The 26,013-nt window shown below is 44.4% G+C and overlaps 1 protein-coding gene across 3 annotated transcripts in view; it reads left to right on the top strand.

Annotated features, from left to right (window-relative positions):
* The window catches only part of ubr1 (ubiquitin protein ligase E3 component n-recognin 1), a 302,958-nt gene that overhangs the window by 199,414 nt on the left and 77,531 nt on the right, over positions 1-26,013 (top strand). For all 3 annotated transcript variants that reach the window (XM_059951970.1, XM_059951981.1, XM_059951990.1), the window contains 3 exons: positions 23,088-23,240; positions 23,704-23,801; positions 24,951-25,041. In XM_059951970.1, coding sequence (XP_059807953.1) covers positions 23,088-23,240; positions 23,704-23,801; positions 24,951-25,041 — 342 coding nt within the window. The remainder of the gene's footprint in view (positions 1-23,087; positions 23,241-23,703; positions 23,802-24,950; positions 25,042-26,013) is intronic.

The following is a 26,013-nucleotide window of genomic DNA, read 5'->3' as shown; positions in this document are numbered from 1 at the left end:
AGATTTACTACCCTCTGACTAAAGTAATTTCTCTGCATCCCAGTTCTAAATGAACGTCCTTCAATCCTGAAGTCATGCCCTCTTGTCCTAGAATCCCCTACCATGGGAAATAACTTCACCATATCTAATCTGTTCAGACCTTTTAACATTCTGAATGTTTCTATAAGATCCCCCCTCATTTTCCTGACTCCAGGGAATGCAGCCCAAGAGCTGCCAGATGGTCCTCATATGGTAATCCTTTCATTCCTGGAATAATTCTTGTCAATCTTCTCTAAACTCTCTCCAATGTCACTATATCCTTTACAAAATAAGAAGCCCAAAACTGCACACAGTACTCCAAGTACACACTGCATCCTTTTTAAGATAATAGATCAAACTTATGCACAGGATATGAGGTTTGACATTACCAACACCTTGTACAACTGAAACAAAACCTCGCTGTACTTAAACTTCAACTTTTTCACAATAAATGATATCATGCCATATTGCTGTTCTTACCAGGAAAATGGATGAAGGCAAGGCTGTGAATGTTGTCTACATGAACTTCAGTAAGACTGTAGACCATAAGACATAGGAGCAGAATTAGGCCATTTGGCCCATTGAGTCTGCTCCACCATTCAATTATGGTTGATCCTTTTTCCCCTCCTCAGCCCCATTCTCAGCCTTCTCCCCTTAACATTTGATACTGTGTCCAATCAAGAACCTAGCAAGCTCTGCCTTAAATACACCCAGCGACCTGGCCTCCAGCTGCCTATGGTAACAAAAACCACAAATCCACCACCCTCTGGCTAAAGAAATTTCTCTGTGTCTCTGTTTTAAATGGACATCCCTCTATCCAGATGCTGTGCCTTCTTCTCCTAGTCTCCCCCACCAAGGGAAACATCCTTTCCACATCTACTATATCTAGGCCTTTCAACATTAGAAAGGTTTCAATGAGCTCTCCCCCCCATCCTTCTAAATTCCAACAAATACAGACCCAGAACTATCAAACGTTCCTCATATGATAAGTTTTACTCCCAGAATCATCCTTGTGAATCTCCTCTGAACCCTCTCCAATGCCAATGCATTTTTTCTTAGATGGGAACCCAAAACTGTTCATAATACTCAAGGTGAAGCCTCACCAGCCTTATAAAGCCTCAGGATCACATTCCTGCTCTTGTATTCTAGACCTCTTGAAATGAATGCTAACATTGCATTTTCCTTCCACACCACCAACTCTACCTACAAATTAACCTTTTAGGGTATTCTGCACAAGGTCTCCCAAGTCCCTTTGCATCTCAGATTTTTGGATTTTCTCCCCATTCAGAAAATAGTCTGTACATTTATTTCTTCTACCAAAATGCATGACCATGCATTTTCCAACTTTGTATTTCATTTGCCACTTTCTTGCGCGTTTTCCTGATCTGATTTAAGCCCTTCTGAAGCCTTCCTGCTTCTTCAACACTACCTGTTCCTCCACCAATCTTCGTATCATCTGCAAAGTTGGGAACAAAGCCACCTATTCTATCATCTAAATCAATGATATATTGCATAAAAAAGAAGCGATCCCAACACCGAATCGTGTGAAACACCACTAGTCACTGGCAGTCAACCAAAAAAGGATCCTTTTCTGAAAAGTAAGGCATTTGACAAGGTCCCGCCTGGGAGGCTGGTCAAGAAGGTTCAGTCACTGGATGTTCAGGATGTGGGAGTAAATTGGGTTAGACGTTGGCTTTGTGAGAGAAGCCCGAGAGTGGTATTAGAGGTTGCCTCTTTGACTGGAGACCAGTAACTAGTGGAGTGCCGCAGGGATTGGTGCTGGTGTAGCAGTGTGCTACACACAGCGCTGAAATAACGACATGCAGTCGGTGAGTTGCAATTGCAAAAGAGATTTATTCAAACTTTGCGGCCTCGGTTTAAAGCCTTCCTGTTCCCGCCCTCCCCAGGCAGGAATGCTGTAGGGGGCGCATATTCACAGTCCTGTCCCGCATGTGGGCTTTTCCCCTTGCTGGTGAAGAAGGCCTGGCGGCCTTTTTGGGACTGGCCTCAATGCCGGCACGCACCACTTTGTGAGCCGGTTCAAGTGCGTTGGGAAGTGGGTCGCCACATAACCCCCCCACCCACCCAACCGGCGATACACCCCCCATTGTCCTCAGTCTGGGTCAGTCTCTATTTGAGAGGTCTGCCTCTGCACTGCGGTGCCAGAATCTTGACCGGCTGCGCCAAGTCCACATGGGCCGGTTTGAGTCGGTCCACTGTGAAAACCTCCTCTCTCCCCCAATGTCCAGCACAAATGTGGACCCATTGTTTCTGATCACCGTAAACGGCCCCTCGTAGGGCCATTGTAGCGGTGTCCAATGTCGGCCCCGTCATACAAAAACAAACTTACAGTTCTGCAGGTCTTTGGGTACACAGGTCGGGCTCTGTCCATGCTGTGAAGTGGGTATGGGGGTCAGGTTGCTGAGCCTCTCACATAGTCTGTCCAGGACTGCTGCAGGTTCTTCCTCTTGCCCCCTTGGGGCTGGTATGAACTCTCCTGGGACGACCAGGGGTGCGCCGTACACCAACTCGGCTGACAAGGTGTGCAGATCCTCTTTGGGCGCCTTGCGGATTCCGAGCAGGACCCAGGGAAGCTCGTCCACCCAGTTAGGCCCTTTGAGGTGGGCCATGAGAGCTGACTTCAGGTGACGGTGGAATCGCTCCACTAGTCCGTTCGACTGTGGGTGGTAGGCAGTTGTGTAGTGCAGCTGTGTCCCCAAAAGGCTGGCCATAGCTGACCACAGGCTGGAGGTGAACTGGGCGCCTCTGTCAGAGGTAATGTGGGCTGGTACACCAAAGCGAGATACCCAGGTTGCAATCAGTGCTCGGACGCAGGATTCGGAGGTGGTGTCGGTGAGCGGGACTGCCTCTGGCCATCTTGTGAACCGGTCTACAATAGTTAGGAGGTGCCGCACTCCTCATGACACTGGCAGGGGGCCCACTATATCCACATGAATGTGGTCGAAACGCCGGTTGGTGGGGTGGAACTGCTGCGGCGGGGCTTTGGTGTGCCGCTGCACCTTGGCTGTTTGGCAGTGCATGCACGCTTTGGCTGATTCACTGACCTGCTTGCGGAGTCCATGCCAAACAAACCTGTTGGCTACCATCCGGATGGTTGTCCTGATGGGGGGTGCGCTAAGTTGTGAATGGAGTCGAAAATGCGCCGCTGCCGGGACGATGGGGCAGGGTTGGCTGGTGGTTACGTAACAGAGTAGGGCCCTCTCACCTGTGCCTATGGGAAGGTCCTGGAGCTGCAAACCGGAGTGCAGTTCTGTAACTAGGGATCTCCTCATCTGCCTACTGCGCCTCCGCCAGCACTGCATAGTCCACCCCCTGGGACAGGGCCTGGATGGTAGGTCTAGAGGGAGCGTCCGCCATGACATTGTCCTTTCCCAGGACATGCCGGACATCCGTTGTGTATTCAGAGATGTAGGACAGAAGTTGCTGCTGACGGATCGACCAGGGGTCGGACTCTTTTATGAACGCTGTGAGAGGCCTACCTTCTAAGAAGTACCTGAGATGCCAGATTGCCAGGTACAGCGCCAACAGTTCCCTGTCGAAAGCACTGTATTTGAACTCGGGTGGTCGGAGGTGTTTGCTGAAAAACGCCAGGGGTTGCCAGCGACCCTCGGTGAGTTGTTCCAGCACTCCACCGACTGCCGTGTTAGATGCGTCCACTGTGAGGGCAGTAGGGACGTCCGTTCTGGGATGCACTAGCATTGTGGCATTTGCCAAGGCTTCTTTGGTTTTAATGAAAGTGGCGGCGGCCTCCTCGTCCCAGGTAATGTCCTTGCCCATACCCGACATCAGGGCGAACAGGGGGCGCTTGATTTGGGCTGCTGAGGGGAGGAAGCGGTGGTAGAAATTCACCATACCCACGAATTCCTGAAAGCCTTTGAGTGTGTTGGGTCGGGGGAAGTGGCGGACCGCGTCTACCTTGCCGGGCAGAGGGGTTGCCCCATCTTTAGTAACCCTGTGGCCCAGGAAGTCGATGGTGTCGAGTCCGAACTGGCATTTGGCCGGGTTGATTGTTAGGCCATATTCACTCAGTCAGGCATAGAGTTGACGGAGGTAGGACAGATGCTCCTGATGACTACTGCTGGCTATGAGGATGTCGTCCAAATAGATGAAAGCGAAGTCCAGGTGGCGTCCCACCACGTCCATTAACCGCTGAAACATCTGTGCGGCATTCTTTAGGCCGAACGGCATGCGGAGGAACTCGATAAGGCCAATCGGGGTGATGAGTGCTGTTTTGGGGACATCGTCTAGATGCATCGGGATTTGATGGTATCCCCAGACGAAGTCTACCTTGGAAAAGATCCATGCGCCATGCAGATTTGCTGCAAAGTCCTGAATGTGCAGCACAGGGTAGTGGTCTGGTATTGTAGCCTCGTTCAGCCTGCGGTAGTTGCCGCATGGTCTCCAGCTCCCTGTTGCTTTGGGCACCGTGTGCAGGGGGGAGGCCCATGGGCTGTCAGACTGCCATATGATCCCCAATTCCTCCATCCTCTTGAACTCCTCCTTCGCCAGTCGGAGCTTGTCCGGGGGAAGCCTTTGAGCGCGGGTGTGGAGGGGTGGTCCCTGGGTCGGGATGTGGTGCTGTACTCCGTGTCTGGGCATGGCTGCTGTGAACTGTGGTGCCAGAACCGATGGGAAATCCTCCAGGACTCTGGTGAAGTCGTTGTCGGACAGCGTGATGAAGTCTAGGTGTGGGACCGGCAACTGGGCTTCACCCGGGGAGAACATTTGAAAGGTCTCGGCATGGACCAGTCTCTTCCCTTGCAGGTCGACCAGTAGGCTGTGAGCTCGCAAAAAATCCACCCCCAGGAGCGGTTGGGCTATGCAACCAGTGTGAAGTCCCATGTGAACCGGCTGGAGCCAAACTGTAGCCGCACCGTACGGGTGCCATAGGTCCTTACTGTGCTGCCATTCGCGGCCCTCAGGGTGGGACCCGGTTCTCTGTTGCGGGTGTCATAACTCATCGGAGGTAAGACGCTGATCTCGGCTCCGGTGTCAACCAAAAAACAGAGTCCCGACTGCTTGTCCCAGACATACAGGAGGCTATCCTGATGGCCAGTAGCCGTAGCCATCAGCGGCAGCTGGCCCTGGCGTTTCCCAGGAACTTGCAGGGCGGGCTACAGTGGCGGGCTTCTGCGCCCCACCGCTGGTGGTAGAAGTACCATTGTTCGTTGCTCTCCTCACTCCTGCCTCTGTGGCCAGGTCTGGTCTGCTGCTGGGAGTGTGGCTTGGTGATCTGTTCGATGGACGCCCCATTCTCCTTCTTGGCTTTCCACAGCACATTTGCCCGGGCCGCCACCTTCCGGGGGTCGCTGAAATCTGCGTCGGACAGCAGCAGGTGTATGTCCTCGGGCAGCTGCTCTGGGAACTTCTGCTCAAACATGACGCAGGACTTGTGTCCTCCAGCCAGGGCCAGCATCTCATTCATCAAAGCCGATGGCGGCCTGTCTCCCAAACCATCCAGGTGAAGTAAGCGAGCAGCTTGCTCACGCCGTGAGAGTCCGAAAGTCCTTATGAGCAAGGCTTTGAATTCTGTGTATTTGCTGTCCTCCGGGGGCGATTCTATGAACTCCTCAACCTGGGCGGCTGTCTCCTGGTCGAGAGAGTAACGTGTGGAATCGGCGGTTATCTGCCGAATGTGGAATTGGGCTTCTGCTTGCTGGAACCATAGGTGAGGTCGCAGTGTCCAGAAGCTTGACAGTTTTAATGAAACTGCATGAACAGATGTGGTGTCGTTCTTCTCCAGTCCAAATATCGTTTGGGCCGTCGGGGTCACCAATTGTAGCGGTGTGCGCTACAGCGCTGAAATAACGACACGCAGTCGGTGAGTTGCAATTGCAAAAGAGATTTATTCAAACTTTGCAGCCTCGCTTTAAAGCCTTCCTGTTCCCGGGCTCCCGTCCAGTGCGCGGGCTTTCCCCCTTGCTGGTGAAGAAGCCCTGGCGCCCTTTTTGGGACCAGCCTCAATGCCGGCATGCGCCACTTTGTGAGCCGGTTCGAGCGCGCTGAGAAGTGGGTCACCACACTGGGTCCATTGCTGTTTCTTGTCTATCTCAATGATCTGGATGATAATGTGGAAAACTGGATCAGCAGATTTGCGGATGACACTAAGATTCGGGGTGTTGTAGACAGTGAGGAAGGATAATGGCAGATGGAATCGAGTGCAGCCAAGTGCGAGGTTTTGCATTTCAGTAGGACCAACCAGGGTAGGTCTTACACAGTGAACCATAGGACACTGAGGAGTGTGATAGAACAAAGGGATCTGGGAATATAGATGCATAATTTGTTGAAAGCGGCATCACAGGTAGATAGGGTTGTAAAGAAATGTTTTGGCACAGTAGCCTGCATTGAGTACAGGAGATGGGATGTTATGCTGAAGTTGTATAAGGTGTTGATGAGCCTAATTTGGAGTACTGTCTGCAGTTTTGGTCACTTATCTACAGGAAATATGTAAACAAGATTGAAAGAATACAGAGAAAATTCACAAAGATGTTGCCGGGTCTGGAGGACCTGAGTATAAGGAAAGATTGACCAGGTTAGGACTTTATTCCTTGGAATGTAGAAGATTGAGAGGAGATTTGATAAAGGTATACAAAATTGTGAGGGGTATAGAAAGGGTACATGTAAGCCAATCCCCCATTTTCAAGGTTAAAAAAGTGACTTTTTCATGTTACCTTTGTATAAGCCGACTCTTTCTGTAGAGGTTTTTGATTTAACCAGCTTTGCTGGATCCGGAACCTGGAAATTTTGTGAACCGGTATCTGCTAAGAAAACAGGCCTATACATTGTAGAGCGTTATAAGCGAATTCTTAATAAATAAATCAGGGAGGGAAATTTTGGATTAGGTCTCAAATGGTAAAGAATCCTCTGAAATGTAACCCCTGTGAAACCTATCGTAATCTCGTTAAAACATAACACAGGGCTGGATCAGTACGTGTACTCAGTATTGAGTTTGCGACTACCATGTATGAAAGATTAAAACGAATGTGATATGATGCTGGCTTCAAGTTGAAGGTTGTTGATTTTGCTAAAGGAACGAATGAATAATCCTGCAGCTGCTAAGAAGTTTAGTGGAAACGAGAAACAAGTGAAGAAGTGGAGAAAGGCTGAGGGAAACTCCAAAGACGAAAAGTGCAAACCATGGGAAAACATACCAGTGGCTGGAACTGGAAGAAAAGGTTTTAGAGTGGGTGAATCACCAGCGATCGTCTGGATACATCGTCACCAGAGAAATGATTCAAATTCAAGGGTTGAAATGGGCAGAGAAACACAGTGAGGTCAGCGAAAATTTGAAAGCTACGCGAAGTTGGTGCACCCAATTTATGAATAGACGTGATCTTGTGTTGAGACAAAAAACAAAGGTTGTTCAGAAAATTCCTGCAGGGTGTTGCTTACATTCAAGAACTGCTGGATGGACGAAGCAGGTTGCTTAAAGTGGGTTAAAAAGGTGTGGTGTTGATGTCCCAAAGGCTTCGGGAAGGAAAAGTCGCTATTTGTCTGGGAGATGTCCAAAGTGCACTTGTCAAGTGAGACAAAAGCAGCGTTGAAAGCTGAAAAAAAACGGACATTGCAGTCATCCTCGGTGGTTTGAAGTCCATGCTCCAGCCACGAGATGTGAGTTTAAACAAACCATTCAAAGAATTCATGTGTCGACAGTGGAACGAGTTTGACTCAAAAACAGCCAATAAATACAAACTGTCTTCCGTGTATTTGTTTTTCCGAAGTTGGCACCCTAAGCCGACCCCCTAATTTTAGGACCAAAATTTAGGGCCGTTCTCAGCTTATACACCAGAATTTACGGTATTTTCATATCCTTAATATACTTGGAAGCATTGCATCTCTGGCTTGAAAAGCACACATTTATTCCAAATTTTATTTCTATGTGACAACCAATTTTCAGTTCTTGTCAACACACTTTTCATCCCAGGTATACTTAAAGCAGTGCTTCATAGATTCTTATTTAGTAAGGGTATCAAAGGGAGAAAGAGGTTGAGAGGGATAATAAATCAGCCATGATGGATTTGATGGGCCAAATAGCCTAATTCTGCTTCTATGTCTTATAATTTTCTAGTTTTCCTGCATTACCTTGAGCTCTTAGTCAATGCACCAACCTCTTATGTGGCACCTGACCTATCAAATGCTTTTTTAGAAATCCAGATTTCCCTCTACCAGGTTCCCTTCTATCGACACTCCCTGCCATACCCTCAGAATTTAAGCAAACCTTTCATTAATACCATGTAGACAAAATTTGAGGTTAAGCTTTGCAGAAATTTATTTTTTGATTATTAATTCTAGCATCTTTACAGAAAAAGATGCTACACTAAGTGGCTTAAAGCAACCCCTAACCCCCCACCCCACACCATGCTACCCTTCTGCCTTCCAACAATTTTGAGCAAGGGAGTCATATTGGCTGTTTCCCAATCTGTATCATTGAGTCTGGTAGCTTCATCAATCTCGTGCATCAATAGCAGAGGAAGATTAGAATATAAAAAACACAAAATGATGGCAGAACTCAGCAGGCCAGACAGAATCTATGGGAGGAGGTAATAACGACGTTTCGGGCTGAAACCCTTCATCAGGAGTGAAGTAACATGGGATGGTCGAGGGGGGATAAGAAGTGGGGGCAGGGATAAAGTAGGGAGCTGGGAAGTGATAGGCTGGAGGGAAATGGGCTAGGGGGAAGGTGGAGAATTATGGGAAATAAAAGAGAAAGAAAGGTAGGGCTGGGGAGAGAGATTATAGTGAGGGGGAAAAAAGAGAGAGAAAGAGAACCAGACTAAAAAATGGGGGTAAGGGTGGGGGGCAGGGGTATCAACGGAGGTCAGTGAGTTGGTTAGAATTTTAGAAGATTAGAATATGTCTTTTGGTGATATGCTTGAGCTGAATATCCATGTCATCCCTTGAATACGTGAAATAAGGTCTGTTAACTGTGTCAGCTCTGCCTTTCCACAGACTTGACATTGTACGTTTGCATCCTCAAATATTTTCTGAATTCTCATGTTTTGTCTGTGGAGGAATGTGAATGTGTATGTCACCATATACTATTCTACAAATGTATAGTGGTAAAATTTCAATGCTTCAAAGATCCCATTAAATATAATGGTTCCTCAAGTTACAAATGATCTGATTTTTGAAAATTCAACTTCATGACAATTCTCCCACACATTTCAAAGTGCTTTTCAAGCTGATGGTAATACAAAAATGTTTTATGGTATCCATTAATAACTGGATGCTGCACACATTCCAATGGAAGTATTATAGCAAGTAACACACACAAAATGCTGGAAGAACTGAGCAGGCCAGGCAGCATCTATGGAAAAGAGTAAACAATCGACGTTTCGGTGTGAGACCCTTCATCAGGATAGTTGCAATCTTATGAGGTCTGTACCGTATAGCCTACATTATAATAAGGGACTACTTTATGTTGTTGTAACAAGTCATTGCATGTGCTATTAGGTGCATATTCATCTGTATGTGTGTGTTCAAGTTCGGACTCTACCGTTAAGAACCATGAAACTTAGTTCCCATCTCCAACGTCTTTATTGATAACATAGTTGTGTAAACAGGCTACATACACAACAAACTGGCGACATGAATTATGAACCTACATCTTATCGGAACGCCGTGTTTTAGTTGATAACAGCACTCGGAAGAGAAGAGAGAGAAGGAAGATGAAAATGAGTGACACGCACATCTAGACGGAGTGCACTCGTGCTGCTAGCAAAAAGGACACATGAGTCAAGTGGAACGTGCAGTGACTGCAAGGAGCTAGCTAAAAAGAAAACAAGGAAAAACAGGACTAAATTAATATAACAAACATGGCGATGATTGGAACCATTACAGCATTTGATAGCAGCATTGAAAACTGGGTAACTTACATTGAAAGAGTGGAGTTATATTGTGATGCTAATGGTGTTAATGATGAAAAGAAAGCCAGCGTCTTACACAGTGTTATGGGAGTGAAACATAACAGGCTGCTACGGAGCTTGTTAACACCTGAAAAGCCAGCTGACAAAACATTCAAGCAAATAGTAGGCACTCTCCAACAGCATTTAAACCCCAAACTACTGGTCATTGCTGAAAGGTATAAATTTCACAAACTGAATCAGAGCAAAAATGAAAGCATTTCTGAATATTGTGCTGAATTGCACAAATTATCAGAACATTGTCAGTTTGGAGCGGGTCTATCAGACGCATTGAGGGACAGGTTAGTGTGTGACATGCACTGTGAAACCACACAAAAGAAGCTCCTGTGTGGAAAAAGACCTTACATTAGAGAAAGCGCTGAACATTGCAATATCATTGGGAACAGCAGCACAGAGTGCTTCAGATATACAACAAAAATCTCTGGGATATGCTACAAATAAAATGTAACTGAACAGAAATGAAGGAAAGAAATGTTACCATTATGGGGGCATGTTACATGACCCTGGTGACCATTGGTTTAACACAAAGAATGCAGAAACTGTGGCAAACAGGGCCACACTGGCAGAGTATGCAAAGCTAGTAAACAGCAGAAAAAGGACAAAATACACAGAAACAAGAAACCACAGAAAGGAAAACACAACAATGTACACAAAATGAAAGAAAGTAGTTCTGATGAAAATGACTCAAGACAAAAGTGAATTATCTTGTCTGCAACTTCACAGCATGAAAGAGACAGATAATCAAAGAGTAGTATAGATCACTCCACAAGTGGCAGCGTGAGACTGAAAATGGAGTTTGGATACAGGCTCTTCTTTAACAGTAATCTCTGTACACGACTACAAACAACTGTTTTCTCACATACCTCTGAAACGAACTAAACTACTGCTAAAGGCTTACTCATGACAGAGAGTGTGTCCCAAAGGTAAAATTAAAGTGACAGTGACCTACGGAGACAAAACACAGCAGCTGAACCTCTATGTACTGAAAAATGGAGGACCACGGTTGCAGGGACGTGAATGGCTCAGGAACATTCAGTTGGATTGGCACACCATCAAGGCACTAGTTGTGTCAGCAAAGGAGGGCAGCAAGGCCACATCTGAGAGACTGTCACAAATATTTGCTGACTTCATGAAAGGAATAGGAACACTTCAGGGCATGAAGGCTAAGATTGAGATTGAGGAAAATGCATGTCCAAAATTTCACAAAGCCAGACCAGTGCCATATGCAATCTGTCCAACAGTAGAGACTGAGCTGAAAAATCTGGAGCAGTCTGGGGTCCTGTCAAAGGTGAATTGGAGTGAATGAGCCACGCCTATTGTTCCAGTGATGAAGAAAACCTCCAGCACAAAACCAGGAAAACCAAGCAAGGTGTGCATATGTGGAGACTTTAAAGTGAGTGTTAACCTAGTTCTTTGCACGGTACTGTATCCTCTACCTCGTATTGAGGACATCTTTGCTTCCCTGTCAGGAGGGGAACATTGCACAAAAATCAATTTGGCCCGGTCTTATCTCCAAATGGAAATCGATGATACATCCAAGAAATACCTGACAATAAATATACACAAAGGACTTTATCAGTACACAGGTTGGTGTTTGGGATAGCATCAGCGCCTGCAATCTGGCAAAGGTCCTGCAGGGGATTCCAGGGACTCAGTGTTACCTGGATGACATTATTGTCACCGGCAAAGATGACGACGAACATCTTTCTAACCTTGAACAAGTGCCCACCAGGTTACGAGAATATGGACTCAGAGCTAATCGACAGAAATGTGAGTTTTTCAAAAAGGAAATTTCATACTGTGGACGTGTGATCAACAAGGATGGCTCACACATGTCTCAAAATAGAAGCGGTGCTTAAGGCACCACCACCTGAAAATGTGTCTCAGCTGAGAGCATATCTTGGACTAGTGAACTATTACCGCAAGTTCTTGCCTAACCTATCCACAGCCCTACACCCACTGAATGCACTATTACAGACAGGGACACAATGGAAGTGGACTGAGAGCTGTGAGAAAGTGTTTCAAGAAACTAAAAGACCCAACTTCAGAATGGGTGCTTGCGCACTTTGACCCCTCCTGTGCCAATCCGACTGACTTGTGATGCCTCAGCCCATGGGATAGGAGCTGTGTTACTGCACAAGTTTCCAGATGGCTCAGAAAGACCAACACCCTTTGCCTCAAGAACGCTAACTTCAGCTGAAAGCAACTATGCACAGATTGACAGAGAAGCCCTAAGCCTCGTGGGGAGTCAAGAAGTTCGGTCACTACCTGTATAGTCAAATGCTTTTTACCCTGTTGACTGACCATCAGCTTCTCGTGTCAATCTTCAACCCAAGGAAAGGTGTTCCAGTGATGACAGCACAAAGGCTGCAGCAATGGTCTCTTCTTAGGAGGTCACAGGTATGACATTGAACACAAGGGGACCAAGCACCCTGGCAACGCAGATGGTTTGTCACGCTTATTACTGCCGACTTCAGAGATAACTACACAAATGGATTCAGCAGGGGCCTTTCACACAACAATAGTTGAACAATTACCAGTGACAGACTTATTGAAAGAAAAACACACAATGACCCTATGTTGTCAAAAGTGTATGACATCCCGGTAAAGGGATGGCCATTGTGTGGTAACACACTGTTTCCAGCCTTCTCAGTGAGGAAAGAGCAGTTGTCAGTGTGTTGGGGAACACTAATGCGTGGTTCATGAGTTGTGATTCCTCGCAAGCTACGCACCAGAGTGCTGGAGGAACTGCACAAGGGGCACCTGGGTACCGTGAAGATAAAAAGTCTTGCCCATGCCTATGTGTGGTGGTCAGGAATCGATAAACAGATTGAGGACTTGACCAAGAACTGCTCTGTATGTCAAAAGATCCAGAACACACCACCACAAGCCCCTCTCCATCCATGGGAGTGGCCCTCATCACCATGGCAATGAGTGCACATCGACTTTGCTGGACCATTCATAGACTCTATCTTTTTAATTGCTGTAATGCACATTCCAAATGGCCAGAGGTCATCAAAATGAAGACACATTGGAAAAGACCATTACAATTCTGAGGGCTATGTTCCCCAGGAATGGCATACCAGAAGAAATCTGCACAGGCAATGGATGACAGTTTGTCTCTGAAGAATTCCAAAGTTTTGTGAAGAACAATAGAATCAAGCACTTTACATCTGCCCCTTGCCATCCATCCACAAATGGCTTGGCAGAAAGATTTGTGCAGACGTTCAAGAAAGCCATCAAGGCAATGGACAGTGAAAATTGACCACTGTAACGCAAGATAGACAACTTCCTCTTTGCCTATCATAATGTAGTACATGCAACCACTAACCAGACTCCAGAGATGATGTTTCTGAACAGGAACCTGAGGTCCCGCATGGATCTTCTCAAACCAGATGTACGGCGTGATGTGGAGAACAGACAGTTCAAACACTTGAATGCTAAGTCAACATGGAGCTTCAGTGTGGGACAGTCAGTTCTGACATGTGATTACTGGACTGAAAAGTGGCAGCTGAGTACAATTTCTGCCATAGACGGGCCACAGATATTTACAGTGGAGGTGGGAGAGAACGTATGGAGACATCATGTGGACCAAATCATGGATGCTCAGCTGAAAAACACAACAACACCTTGCCTGGACTCCCCTGACATAGAAGCAAACACTCCTGATGTGACCACATCAGCCTCATCTATAGATAAGCCTGTCATCAGTGCTGATGACTCACCTGATGTACCTGTGGAAACTCATAGAACATAGAGTAATACAGCACAGTACAGGCCCTTCAGCCCACAATGTTGTGCTGACCCTTAAACCCTGCTTCCCATAGAACCCCCACCTTAAATTCCTCTGTATACCTGTCTAGTAGTACTATTCATAGTAGTAATACTCATTCCCCAAAGCAAACATTTCAGGACAGACATTACCCAGAGAGACAGAGAAGACCTCCCCAGACGCTTGAGCTCTAAATGGGTCTCAGACGAAAAGGAAAAAAAAAAGAAAAGAAGGCTTGTTATAATTTGATATTAAGTTACTTTGTAATAATTTGTAAACAAATGTTAGGTGTTTGTATGTTAAGGATAAACATCTGTTTAGCATAGTGCCCCAGAGAAGAATAAGAAAAAAAAGTTGATACACTATTAAAATAAAAGGGGAGGAGTGTACCATATAGCCTACATTTTAATAAGGGACTACTTGATGTTGTAGTAACATGTCATTGCATGCACTATTAGGTGCGTATTGATCTGTGTGTGTGTGTGTGTGTGTGTTCAAGTTTGGACTCTACCAGTAAAGAACCATGAAACTTAGTTCCAGTCTCCATAGTCTTTTTATTAATAACAGTTGTGTAAGCAGGCCATATACACAACAAGGTCCAACCAGCATAGGGAGCTGAGCACTTCGAGGAGATTACTCACAAGTCGGCAAAGCTTGTTTTAAAGGAGTTGGATGAACTTAGGATCATCCGGGTAGCAGAGCAATTGATGGATATGACTTTTGAGCAGGTGGTTACACCCATAATGCAGAATTCCGGGAGTAGAGAGAGGAAAAGGTCAGTTCAAGGTCCCCCATGACCATTTCCCTTTGGATACTGCTGAGGGGGATGACCTATCTGAGCAAGGCAGCAACAGCCAGACTAATAGTACTGTGGTCGGCTCTGAGCCTCAGAGGGGAGGAATGAAGTCAGGTGGAGCAGTAATCACAGGGGACTCGATAGTTAGGGGGACAGATAGGAAATTCTGCGGCAACAAAAGGGACACCAGGATGATCTGTTGCCTCCTGAGTGCTAGGGTCCAGGATGTCTGAGTGGTTGCAGAATATTCTGGAAGGGGAGGGTGAGCATCTAAGAGGTTGTACATGTTGGTATCAATGATGTAGACAGGAAAGGGGTAGAGGTCCTGCACTGTAAGTTTAGGGAGTTAGGAAGGAGGCTGAAGAGCAGGACCTTCAGGGTGGTAATCTCCAGATTACTCCCAGTGCCACGAGCTAGTGAAGGTCAGAACAGGAAGATGGCACAGATTAATGAGTGGCTGAAGAGATGGTGCAGGGGGCAAAGTTCTTGGATCATTGGAACCTTTTCTGGGGAAGGGGTGATCTGCACAAGTGGGATGGGTTACACCTAAACTGGAGGGAAACCAATATATGGGAGGGAGGTTTGTTAAGGTTGTTGGGGAGGATTGAAACTAGATTTGCAAGGGGTTGGGAACCAAAGTGAAGAGGCAGAGGATGGGGTCGTTGGTGCACAAGTAGTGACAGCTTGTAGGGAGTTTGAGGAAGGATAGGCAGATGACGGAGCAAAGAAGCACTCAGCCAGATGGTTTGAGATGTGTCTATCATGAGCAAGGTGGATGAACTTAGAACATAGATCAATACTTGGAACTATGATGTTGTGGCCATTACAGAGTCTTGGAACACTCAGCAGGAATGGGTGCTGAGTGTGCCAGCCTTTAAATGTTTCAGAAAGGAGACAAAAGAGATGGGAGAGTGGCACTGCTGATCAGGGATAGTGTCATGTCTACAGATAAGGAGGAAGTCAAGGAGGGATTGTCTACTGAGTCATTGTGGATGGAAGTTGAGAAACAGGAAGGGGGCAATAACTCAATAACTCAACTGGGTGTTTTTATAGCCACCTGCACCCCCCCCCCCCCCCCCCCAGTAACAAAGACATCGAGAAGAGATAAGGCAGATTCTGAAACGATGCAAAAATAATAGGGTTGTTGTGATGGGTGAATTTAACTTTGCCAATATTGACTGACATCTCCTTCGAGCAAGGGGTTTAGATGTGGTGGAGATTTGGGTGTGTTCAGGAAGGTTTCCTGACACAATATGTAGATAAGCCAACTAGAGAGGCTGTACTTGATCTGGTTTTGGGAAATGAACCTAATCCAGTGTCAGATCTCTCAGTGCAAGAGCATTTTGGAAGTAGTGATCACAACTCTATCTCCTTTACCATAGTGCTGGAGAGGGATAGGAACAGACAATTTGGGAAAACATTTTAATTGGGGTAGGGGGAAATATGATGCTGTTCGACAGGAACTTGGGAACATAAGTTTTGAGCAGATGTTTTCCAGGGAAATGTACAGCAGAAATGTGGTAAATGTTCAGGGAGCATTTGAATGCTGTTCTGCATTGGTATGTTCCATTGAGGCAGGCAAAGGATGGTAGGGTGAAAGACCCATGGTGTACAAAGGATGTAGAAAATCTAGTTAAGATGAAAAGAAAAACTTATGAAAGGTTCAAGAAACTAGGTACTGTTAGAGCTCTGCAAGAGGATGAGCTGTATGAGAATAGGATCTATCAGGAGTGAGAGTGGGAATGTGCATGGAGCCGGAGGAGGTAGTGAAGGTACTTAATACTTTGCTTCAGTATTCACCAGTGTAAAGGACCTTAGCAATTGTGGGGATGACTTACAGCGGACTGAAACGCTTAAGTGTATAGACATCAAGAAAGGGGATGTGAAGGAGTTTTTGAAAGTTATTAAGTTAGATACGTCGCCGAGACCGGAATAGATATACCCCAGGCTGCTGTGGGAAACGAGGGAGGAGATTGCTGAGCTCTGGATATGATCTTTGCATCATCAATAGGGACAGAAGAAGTACCAGAGGGTTGGAAGGCAGCAAATGTGCCCTTGTTCAAGAAAGGGAGTAGAGATAACCCAGGAAATTATAGACCAGCGAGTCTTACTTCAGTAGTGGGCAAGTTGTTGAAGAAGATCTTGAGAGGCAGGATTTATGAGTATTTAGAGAGACATAATCTGATTAGGGATGGTTAGCACGGCTTTGTCAAAGGCAGGTCATGTCTTATGAACTTGATTGAATTATTTGAGGATGTAACAAAACACATTGATGAAGGTAGAGCAGTAGATGTAGTGTATATGGATTTCAGTAATATACTGAACAGTATATTCAGTAATATAATGAGGTTCCCCATGTGAGGCTCATTCACAAACTAATGAGACATGGGATCCAAGGGTACCTTGCTTTGTAGATTCAGAATTGGCTTGCCCACAGGGGGCAAAGGGTGGTTGTGGATGGTTCATGTTCTGCATGGAGGATGATGACCGGTGGTGTTACTGGGACCCGTCTTCTTTGTGATATTTATAAATGACTTTGATGAGGAAGTAGAAGGGTGGGTTAGTAAGTTTTCTGATGACATAAAGATTGGGGGTGTTGTGGATAGTCTGGAGGGTTGTCAGAGGTTACAGCACAACATCAATGGGTTGCAGAACCAGGATGAGAAGTGGCAGATGGAGCTCAACCCAGATAAGTGTGAAGTGATTCATTTCAGTAGGTCAAATTTGAAGAGACAATATAATATTAATGGTAAGACTCTTGGCAGTGTGGAGGATCAACGAAATCTTGGGGTTCATGTCCATAGGACACTCAAAGCTGCTGCACAGGTTGACGTTGTTAAGAAAGTGTATGGTGTGTTGGCCTTCATCATAAGTTCAAGAGCCATGAGGTAATGTTACAGTCTTGTAAGACCTTAGTTAAACCCCACTTGGAGTACTGTGTTCAGTTCTGGTCACCTCATTACAGGAAGGATGTGGATACTATAGAGAGAGTGCAGAGGAAATATACAAGGATGTTGCCTGGATTGGAGAGAGTGCCATATGAGAATAGCTTGAGTAAACTTGGCTTTTCTCCTTGGAGCAACAGAGGATATGAGGTGTCCTGATAGAGGTGTATAAGATGATGAGGGGCATTGATCCTGTGGCTAACAGAGGCTTCTTTCCAGGGCTGAAATGGCAAACATGAGGGGTCATAGTTTTAAGGAGCTTGGAAATAGGTACTGAGGGGATATCAGGGGAAAGGTTTTCACACAGAGAGTGTTAGGTGCATGGAATGCACTGCCAGCAAAGGTGGCAGAGGCCGATAGAATACAATAGACTCTTAGATAGGTACATGGAGTTTAGAAAAATAGAGGGCTATGTGGTAGGAAAATTCTAGGCAATTTCTAGAATAGGCTACATGGTCAGTACAACATTGTGGGCTGAAGGGCCTGTAAATTGCAGTAGATTTCTATGTTTCTATGTTATGAGCTCTTCATGTGGCCTTGGATCACCTGGACAAGGCTAATGCTTAAAATTGCAAGAAAAGGTTTGTAATCTTCATCTAAATCACAATAATAGACACACACAATCTGCATAATCTAATAACACAAACAATTGTTCTTCTTCTCAATACCAAGTACACCATTTAAACAATCACAGTCTAGATTCAAAAAAGTATGTGAATCTCTGGGGTAATGCCTACTACAAAAGCTATTTGGAGACAGGTACTCCAATCAATGAGATGAGACTGGAGGTGTGGGTTTGTAGAGGTGCACTGCTGTGTAAAAAAGACACACAAAATCAAGTTACTGACGGAGAACATATTCAAGGAGCTATACTTCAAAAAGGTGGTGTCTATCATTAAGGACCCCCATTAACTAGGACATGCTCTCCTCTCATCATTACCATCAGGAAGGAGGTACAGAAGCCTGAAGGCATATTCAACAATTCAGGAACAGCTTCTTCCCCTCTGCCATCCGATTTCTGTATGGACATTGAATCCACGAACACTAGCTCACTATTTTTTTTGCACTAATTTAATTTAACTTGTATATACTTACCATAATTCACTTTTTATTATTATGTATTACATTGTACTACTGCCGTTTAGCAAATTTCACGACATCTGCGGTGATATTAAACTTGATCCTGATTCTGAAGTGAACTCCTATGGACAATTTATCACCATTGGATATTCCAGGCTGTGTAAGCAGAACCTTGCTGGAATCATTTTATCCAAGCACCATGATTTGTTGATTAGAAAGCAGACCTCCACCTCTAGCTTTGCTGGAGGATGTTGAATGGTCCATCCACTAAATTAAACGGATAGTTGCGGAGAAGTGGCAAGAGGCCAGAGTGGAAGTAGAAGAGGAAAGGGGGAGGGGAAGAGAAAAGAACTACTGGAAGAAGGAAAAATTGATATTAATGCCATCAGGTTAGAACCTACTAACTATTCAGGAATGGCTACCTCCATTCAGGGCTTCACCTGCAAATCTGTTAGGGTCATTTGTTTGACCGTAAGACATAGCAGAATTGGGCCATTCAGCCCATTGAGTCCACTCCGCCATTTCATCATGGCTGATCCCCATATACCTTCCTTCTCACATATCCCTTGAAATCCCAGCCAATCAGGAATCTATCAGTTTTCGCTCTAAGTATACCCATGGACTTGCCCTCCACTGCAGTCTGTGGCAGAGCGTTCCACATATTCACAATTCTTTGGCTTAAAAAAAATTTCCTCCTTCCTTCTGTTCTAAAGGGTCGCCCCTCAATTTTGCAGCTGTGCCCTCTAGTTCTGGATGCCCCCACCATTGGAGGCATCCTCTTCACATCCACCTTATCTAGTCCTTTCAACATTCGATAGGTTTCAGTGCATTTTTTCTAAATTCCAGTGAGTACAAGCACAAAGCTGCCAAACAGTCCTCATATGTTTACCCATTAATTCCCAGAATCATCGTCATGAACCTCCCCTGGACTCTCTCCAATGACAACACATCCTTTCTGACACAAAACTGTTGACAGTGTTCCAAGTGCAGCCTGACTAGTGTCTTATAAAGCTTCAGCATTATCTCCTTGTTTTTATATTCTATTCCCCTTGAAATAAATGCCAACATTGCATTTGCCTTCTTTATGGGACTCAACCTGTAAATTAACCTTCTGGGAGTCTTCCATGAGCTCTCCCAAGTCCCTCTGCACCTCTGATATTTGAACATTCTCCCCATTTAGATACTAGTCCACACTATTGCTCCTTTTACCCAAATGCATTATCATACATTTCCCAACATTGTATTCCAGTTGCCACATTTTTGCCCATTCTTCCAATATGCCTAAGCCCTGCTACAATTGTATTGCTTCCTCAGCTCTACTTACTCTTCCATCTATCTTTGTATCATCTGCAAACTTTGCCATAAAGGCATCAATTCCACTATCCAGATAACTGGCAAACATTATGAAAAGTAGTGGTCCCCATACTGACCCTTGAAGAACACCACTAGTCACTGGCAGGCAACCAGAAAAGGCCCCTTTTATTCCCATTCACTACCTCCTGCCTGTCAGCCATTCCTCTATCCATGCCAGTATCTTTTCTTTACTCCTCCCCTTTCCCTCTTCTATTTCCCACTCATGTCTTTTACAACTTCACTTCAGCTGTCTTTCACCCCCGCCCGCACCCCCCGTCCCCTGTTCTTCCCTTTCTCTCGTGGTCCACTCCCTTCTCTTATCAGATTCCTACTTCTCCAGTGCTTTACCTTTCCCACCTATGTGGCTTTATCTGTCATCTTCTAGCTTTCACTCCATCCCCTCACCCACCTATTTTTCCTGGCTTCTTCCTACTTCCTTTCCAGTCCTGATAAAGGATCTCAGCCTGAAATGTCGACTGTTTATTCATTTTCATAGATGCTGCTGAACCTGCTGAGTTCCTCCAGTATTTTGTGTGTTTAGCACATAGCAGCCCTTCAGTTCTCTTTGATAGGTCAGTCTTGCTCTGTTCTTAATGGCCTGGACTTTAGAACAGTGTAATACAAGCCCTTCGGTCCACGATATAGTACAGACCTTTAACCTACTCTTAGATTAATAACCTTTCCCTCCATTTTTCCCTAGATAGCCCTCCATATTTTTTAATCATCCTAGTTAGTTTAACTAGTAGTATGCTGGAGAAGGAGAACTTGTTTCAACCTCACTTGCAGCCCAGCCCTCTTACCACACTTTCAAGATGAGTGACCACATCTGGTTGGTCCTGAAATAGAGCCATCTGGACTGGAAGGTAAATGACTGCTGAAGGGAAGACTTGGAGTGGATTAAGCTTGCCTGTCAGATTCACATACTGGCCTGAAAGACCAGGCAAGGAGTGAGCTGTCCCACCAGTTAAGTTGGGGGCATCTCCAGGAGCCTTGGCATCAGGACTTGGCTCCAGGTGCTCTGTAGGTGCCAGCTTTAGATTTGTAGGGGCGTCAGCATCAGGCGCCTCTACAGGTCTGAAATTCAGTCAGGTTGGAGCTCAGGGCATAGCCTCTGCTGCTAACTAAAGCACTGTACTTCATTCATGAACAGTCAATGGCAGCAGCAGGCATTCTTACTTTTAAACTGTTTGTCTCTGAATCAGACACAATCCTTTAGGAGGTGACAACATTAAAGGAACAATTATTGTGCGTGAGCTGATTTTATAAAAAGCCACAGAGTGCGCTCTAAACTTGAATATGTCCAGAACTGCAGTCCTCCCGAGTGTCTGCCGAGAATGAAACCGTAGTAAGAGCATGCCACACGGTTCTGCTCTTCTCCTTTTAACATGGCATTATACTTCTGGATCGTATCTTTTTACTTTACATTCAAGATCTTGTGAAATAATTACTTTGCACAAATTCTCAAGACATAACTGAGTCTTATCATTAACAAGAGAAAATCTGGAGATGCTGGAAATCCAAGCAACACAGACAAAATTCTGGAGGAACTCAGCAGGTCAGGCAGCATCTATGGAAAAGAGTACAGTCGATGTTTCAGTTCGAGACCCTTGAGCAGGCTACTGAAGATTAGAATGATTCAGAAGAATGAATCTAATCACTTTTCTGGCTGAGGTCCATGGTTTAAAGATTTGGAGTTATAAATAACATTCTTAAGATAGAACTTGTCTAGTAGCAGATGCAGTATAGATACCGTACCACTGTATTTCTGTTCTTTCATTCCAGCTATAAGAATTAACAGGAAGTAACTATACTTTGTGAAGGAGGTATTCCATTGTCTTAATCTCTAACTCTTGTTTCACAAGCATTATTTATTGGGTTTAAGTTACAAGTCCTCACAAAATTCTGAGCTCCCGACATGTACAGTGTATGCATATAAATGAGCACTTTAGGAGGCTGATAGAATGGATTTGCCAGCTGCTGCTGAGCTACAAGTTTCTTCTACTGTGTGGGACCTCAGTTTATGACAATATATAAATAGTTGGGTTGAACTCTCTGGCTTAACTACTTGTTACCCTTGGTTGGCCTTTGTTCTTATTTAACTACATTGTCAGCAGCCAAACTGTTTGGGTTAGAGCTTTTCTCAGTAGTGGAAGCTGTGATAACTTTGGGAGGACGTGTATTCATAGTGCATAAAATGGATGGCAGAAACTTGATATCTTGGGTGAAATAGATATTTGGCAGAGAGTGAGAATGGTGTGCTAAAGAAAAGCAGCAATTTGTACTGTCTTTACTTGAAGAATACAATGAAATGGAAGTCAGGAGTCCATGAAAAATGAGATTAAGTTGAGCAGATGTTGTCATCTGCAATATATGCCTTGGAAGGATAGAGAATTGAAGGGGAAAAATGTCACAGGTAGGAATTAATATCACAGAGGCAGCAGGAGTACATTTGAGTGGTGTAGCAAGGTATTCAAAGTCGAGTTTCTTGTTATATGTACAAATACATGTGTGCACAGGTGCAGTGACAAAACTATATGCAGTAGCATCATGAGAAAACAGTAATTGTATACAACTTTTAAAGAGCACAATTAAAAACAAATTAAGTCCATTTTAGTGCGGGGTCATCATAGTGGTCATACTGTTGCTAAACTGCAGTGATTAGGTTGTGCCAGTTGGTTCAACAGCCAAATGTTTGAAGTGAAATAGCTGTTCTTAAACCTTATTGTATGGAACCCCTGGTTTCTGTACCTCCTGCTGACAGTGGCAAAGAGAAGATGGCATGGCTCAAATGGTGGGTATCTTTGATGATGGATTTTGTTACTCTTGAGGCAGCACCTTCTGTAGATAATATTGATGTGGGGAGGTATGTGCCCGTTATGTATTGAGTATTGATTCTGATCTCAAACTGACTTAAGCTGGTTAACCTTCATGTACCCGGAGGTTTACAACATGATTTCTGGTTACTATGAAATATCTTCAGTCATTCAAGCCATAATTTCATTCCAGTCATATTTGTAACCCACTCCCTATGGTGGTAGTCCTGACATGGAAAATGTTAATATTCTGCTTAATGACAGGAGTGTTGAGTCGGATCAGGAATCATATTGTACATATAAACCTAAAACCCACATTTTCCATAATGGGTCACAATGTTTAGATTTTTGTTTTGTCATTTCTAGATGTTTTGGATCTATGCAGAACTCAACACGCAACCGGGTTCACATTGAGCTTCCGTTTGGTCTGGAAGATGGAGAGTTCCTCTGCCCTTTGTGCAAGACTCTTTGTAATACTGTCATCCCAGTCATTCCACTGCAAGCACATAGTCTAGATAGGTATGTCTCTTAGCAATCTAGTTCTTCATTGCTGTATAAAATCTTATGTGGTAAATAGATTGGTGCTTGAACAGTCCACTGGTCATATGTATTTTGTTTCCAATATTTGTAGTTAATTGCTTTTCAATTAATAACCTCACTACTGTTGATTTTAAAAAAACACTTCAAGAAGTGTTCAAAAGGTGTTTCCGCTTTCCCACTTAAATCTTCTGATTTTTTTTGTTTTATTCTGGTTTCCTTGCTGTTACCCTGATCTATTCCTATCTGTGCTCTGTTCCAGAGGCTTGTCACTGATATTCCAGTACTGCACTCTCAAAAATGTCAACTAGGTTCAGATGAGATGAGTTTAAACTGAGTGTAATACTAGTATTGGAAAGGCAACCAACTGACAGCTTCACAATTTTAGAAAATGTATTTAGTATGAGAAGTCTCTTTGTAACGTTCAATCTGTTCTGTATTGCAGCAAAGATACAGAAACAATAGCACGTACACTCACAATATCTCGCTGGCTAGAAAATGTCTTAGCAAGAATTATGGGATTGAATGCTTCGGGCACAAAAGGTACGTATGTGAGGGAAATTGATTTTAATGAGAAAGGATATGTTTGGAAAGCAATCTAGACACAGTCTGATATCTGATCAGACTAAATTACTCAGTATGAGACAGGAGTTTGGCATTCTGGTGCTTGATTAGAGCTTTGGTGGAATATGGTAGGAGTGGGAAGGAAAGAGTTGTCAGGCACCAGCTGCCCACTGTCACATGCTGATGATCACCACAGTGTACATGAGTGACACAGAAGTGGGGCTATTAGGGTTGCATAATTAACACACAACTATTATATAGTCAGCGATCTTGGTTTAATTTTGCTGCTGTCTGGACATTCTTCCCTTACCCATGTGGGTTTTCTCTGGGCTTGTTTCCTTCCATAAAGACATATGGGTTAGTAGGTTAATAGATTTAATAGGTGTAATTGGGTGTCACAGGCTGATTAGGCCAGAAGGGCTGTATTTCTAAATAAAATTTGAAAATACTTGTAAAGCAAAATACCATTGATGCTGAAAACCCAAAACAAAAACGAAATGTTGGAAATGTATAGCTTTGGGATTATAGTAAAACTTAGACAATTTTCCATCCCATTGTTGGGAGCCTTGCTGATTTGGCATGTTTTCCATGTTCCCTTTAAACTCGTGGTGGAGTGGGAGGAGTGCTTCCAATACTTCCTTAAAACTCAAAGGGGAGAAGGAGGGATGTTTCTCGTGCTCTTCAGACTCGTGGAAGAAGGAAATGTCTGCCACACTTACTTTAAACATTGTCTGCATAAAAATTGATAAAAATTGTGTGATTGAAAGTACATTGAAATGTTAAAAAGAATACCATCCAATAGACCACAAAATCTACAAGCTCAGCACTGCCAAAATCCAAAGTGATGCACGTTTTACTGTATTAACATCCAGCAAAGGAGACCAGAGCAAAGAGATTGGATTCCAGTTTAAGTTTACCTAAGCACCTTTTAACCTAGTTCTTTCAAAGGTCAATGTTTCTGCTGTAGGATATTCCACAAAGCTGTAAGATGTGTTTTATAATTTACTGTCAGTTAATCAGTCCAAAAGTTTACCTCTTGAGCTGAGCTACTCTTTTATTTGAAGTGTCTATGTGCTGTTCCACCTAATGAGTTTTGCAGCAGTCAGTGGTTGTTTGTTTTTTATCTAGAGGAGGAAACCAGTCTCATTCAAGTGAACCCAGTTCTGTGGAAAAGTCCTATGGACTTTAGGTCCATCCTCAGCTTTGGAGTCCAGTCACCGTACGTAATCCAGCATTTTTGTTTTCTCATGAATATTTATGGAAAATTATAAAAATACTAAAATCAGTGCTATACTATTTGCGCATGCAGTACCTATGGCTTGGAGTTACAACAGACTTAATTAGATTACTGCCTTGAGTTCCAATCTAGTCTATTTCAGAAAATTTGCTCAATATATATTTGCCCCTGCTTTAAAGGGAAGGATGAAAAAGGGTTGAGCTAAATATCTGGGCTGTTCTAAGACAGCTGTTGGATCTTGGAACTAGTTCAGTTCTGGCAAAGTGCTGATGCGGTCTTTATTGATTGAGATCAGCATTCATCAGCTGAGAAAGCATAAAAAGACCTGAGACATCCTGCTTTCTGACTTTACCTTGCAAAATTGTTCAAAGTCCTGAAATTCCCTTAAAGCAACTACTTTTAGAAAGCATTCCAACATCACCACCTTAAGCACAGTGAGATAAATGAAAATGGCTGCTTGGGCCCGTTGTGCTCAGATACTGAGAATGAAAGATTGAAAAATTGTGCAATGATTGGCTGAGATGGGTTCCAGTCCAGCTGCAGTAAGGAAAGACCCTGAAAGATGGAGTTCTTGGAGCAGCTTGTATTTCTCATACTTCCTTGTGATGCTTTCTTGGCAGGTCATTCCTGCGCTTGTATCCCTTGTATATCCATTAACACCCTTCTGCATCTTATACAACCCTCCTACCTGCCGGCATTGGAAGTTATTTCCCTGTTCACCTGCCCACAAGGATCTGTGGGAAGAAACTGCAGTACCCAGGCAAAACATAAACACGAGAAATAGAAGTGGGAGTAGGCCACAAGGTCCCGCAATTATTCCCCCATTCTGTGTGCTCATGGCTTGAAACATGCTGACTTGACTCTTCTTCCATGCAGACACATATGCACATGTCACAGAGATGACACAGAGATCCAGATAATACTGTGGTCACTGGAGAAAGTCAATGGGTTGGG

Source organism: Hypanus sabinus, chromosome 2 (genome assembly GCF_030144855.1).
Source record: "Hypanus sabinus isolate sHypSab1 chromosome 2, sHypSab1.hap1, whole genome shotgun sequence".
Taxonomy (NCBI): domain Eukaryota; kingdom Metazoa; phylum Chordata; class Chondrichthyes; order Myliobatiformes; family Dasyatidae; genus Hypanus; species Hypanus sabinus.
This window is presented reverse-complemented; position numbering and strand designations above follow the sequence as displayed.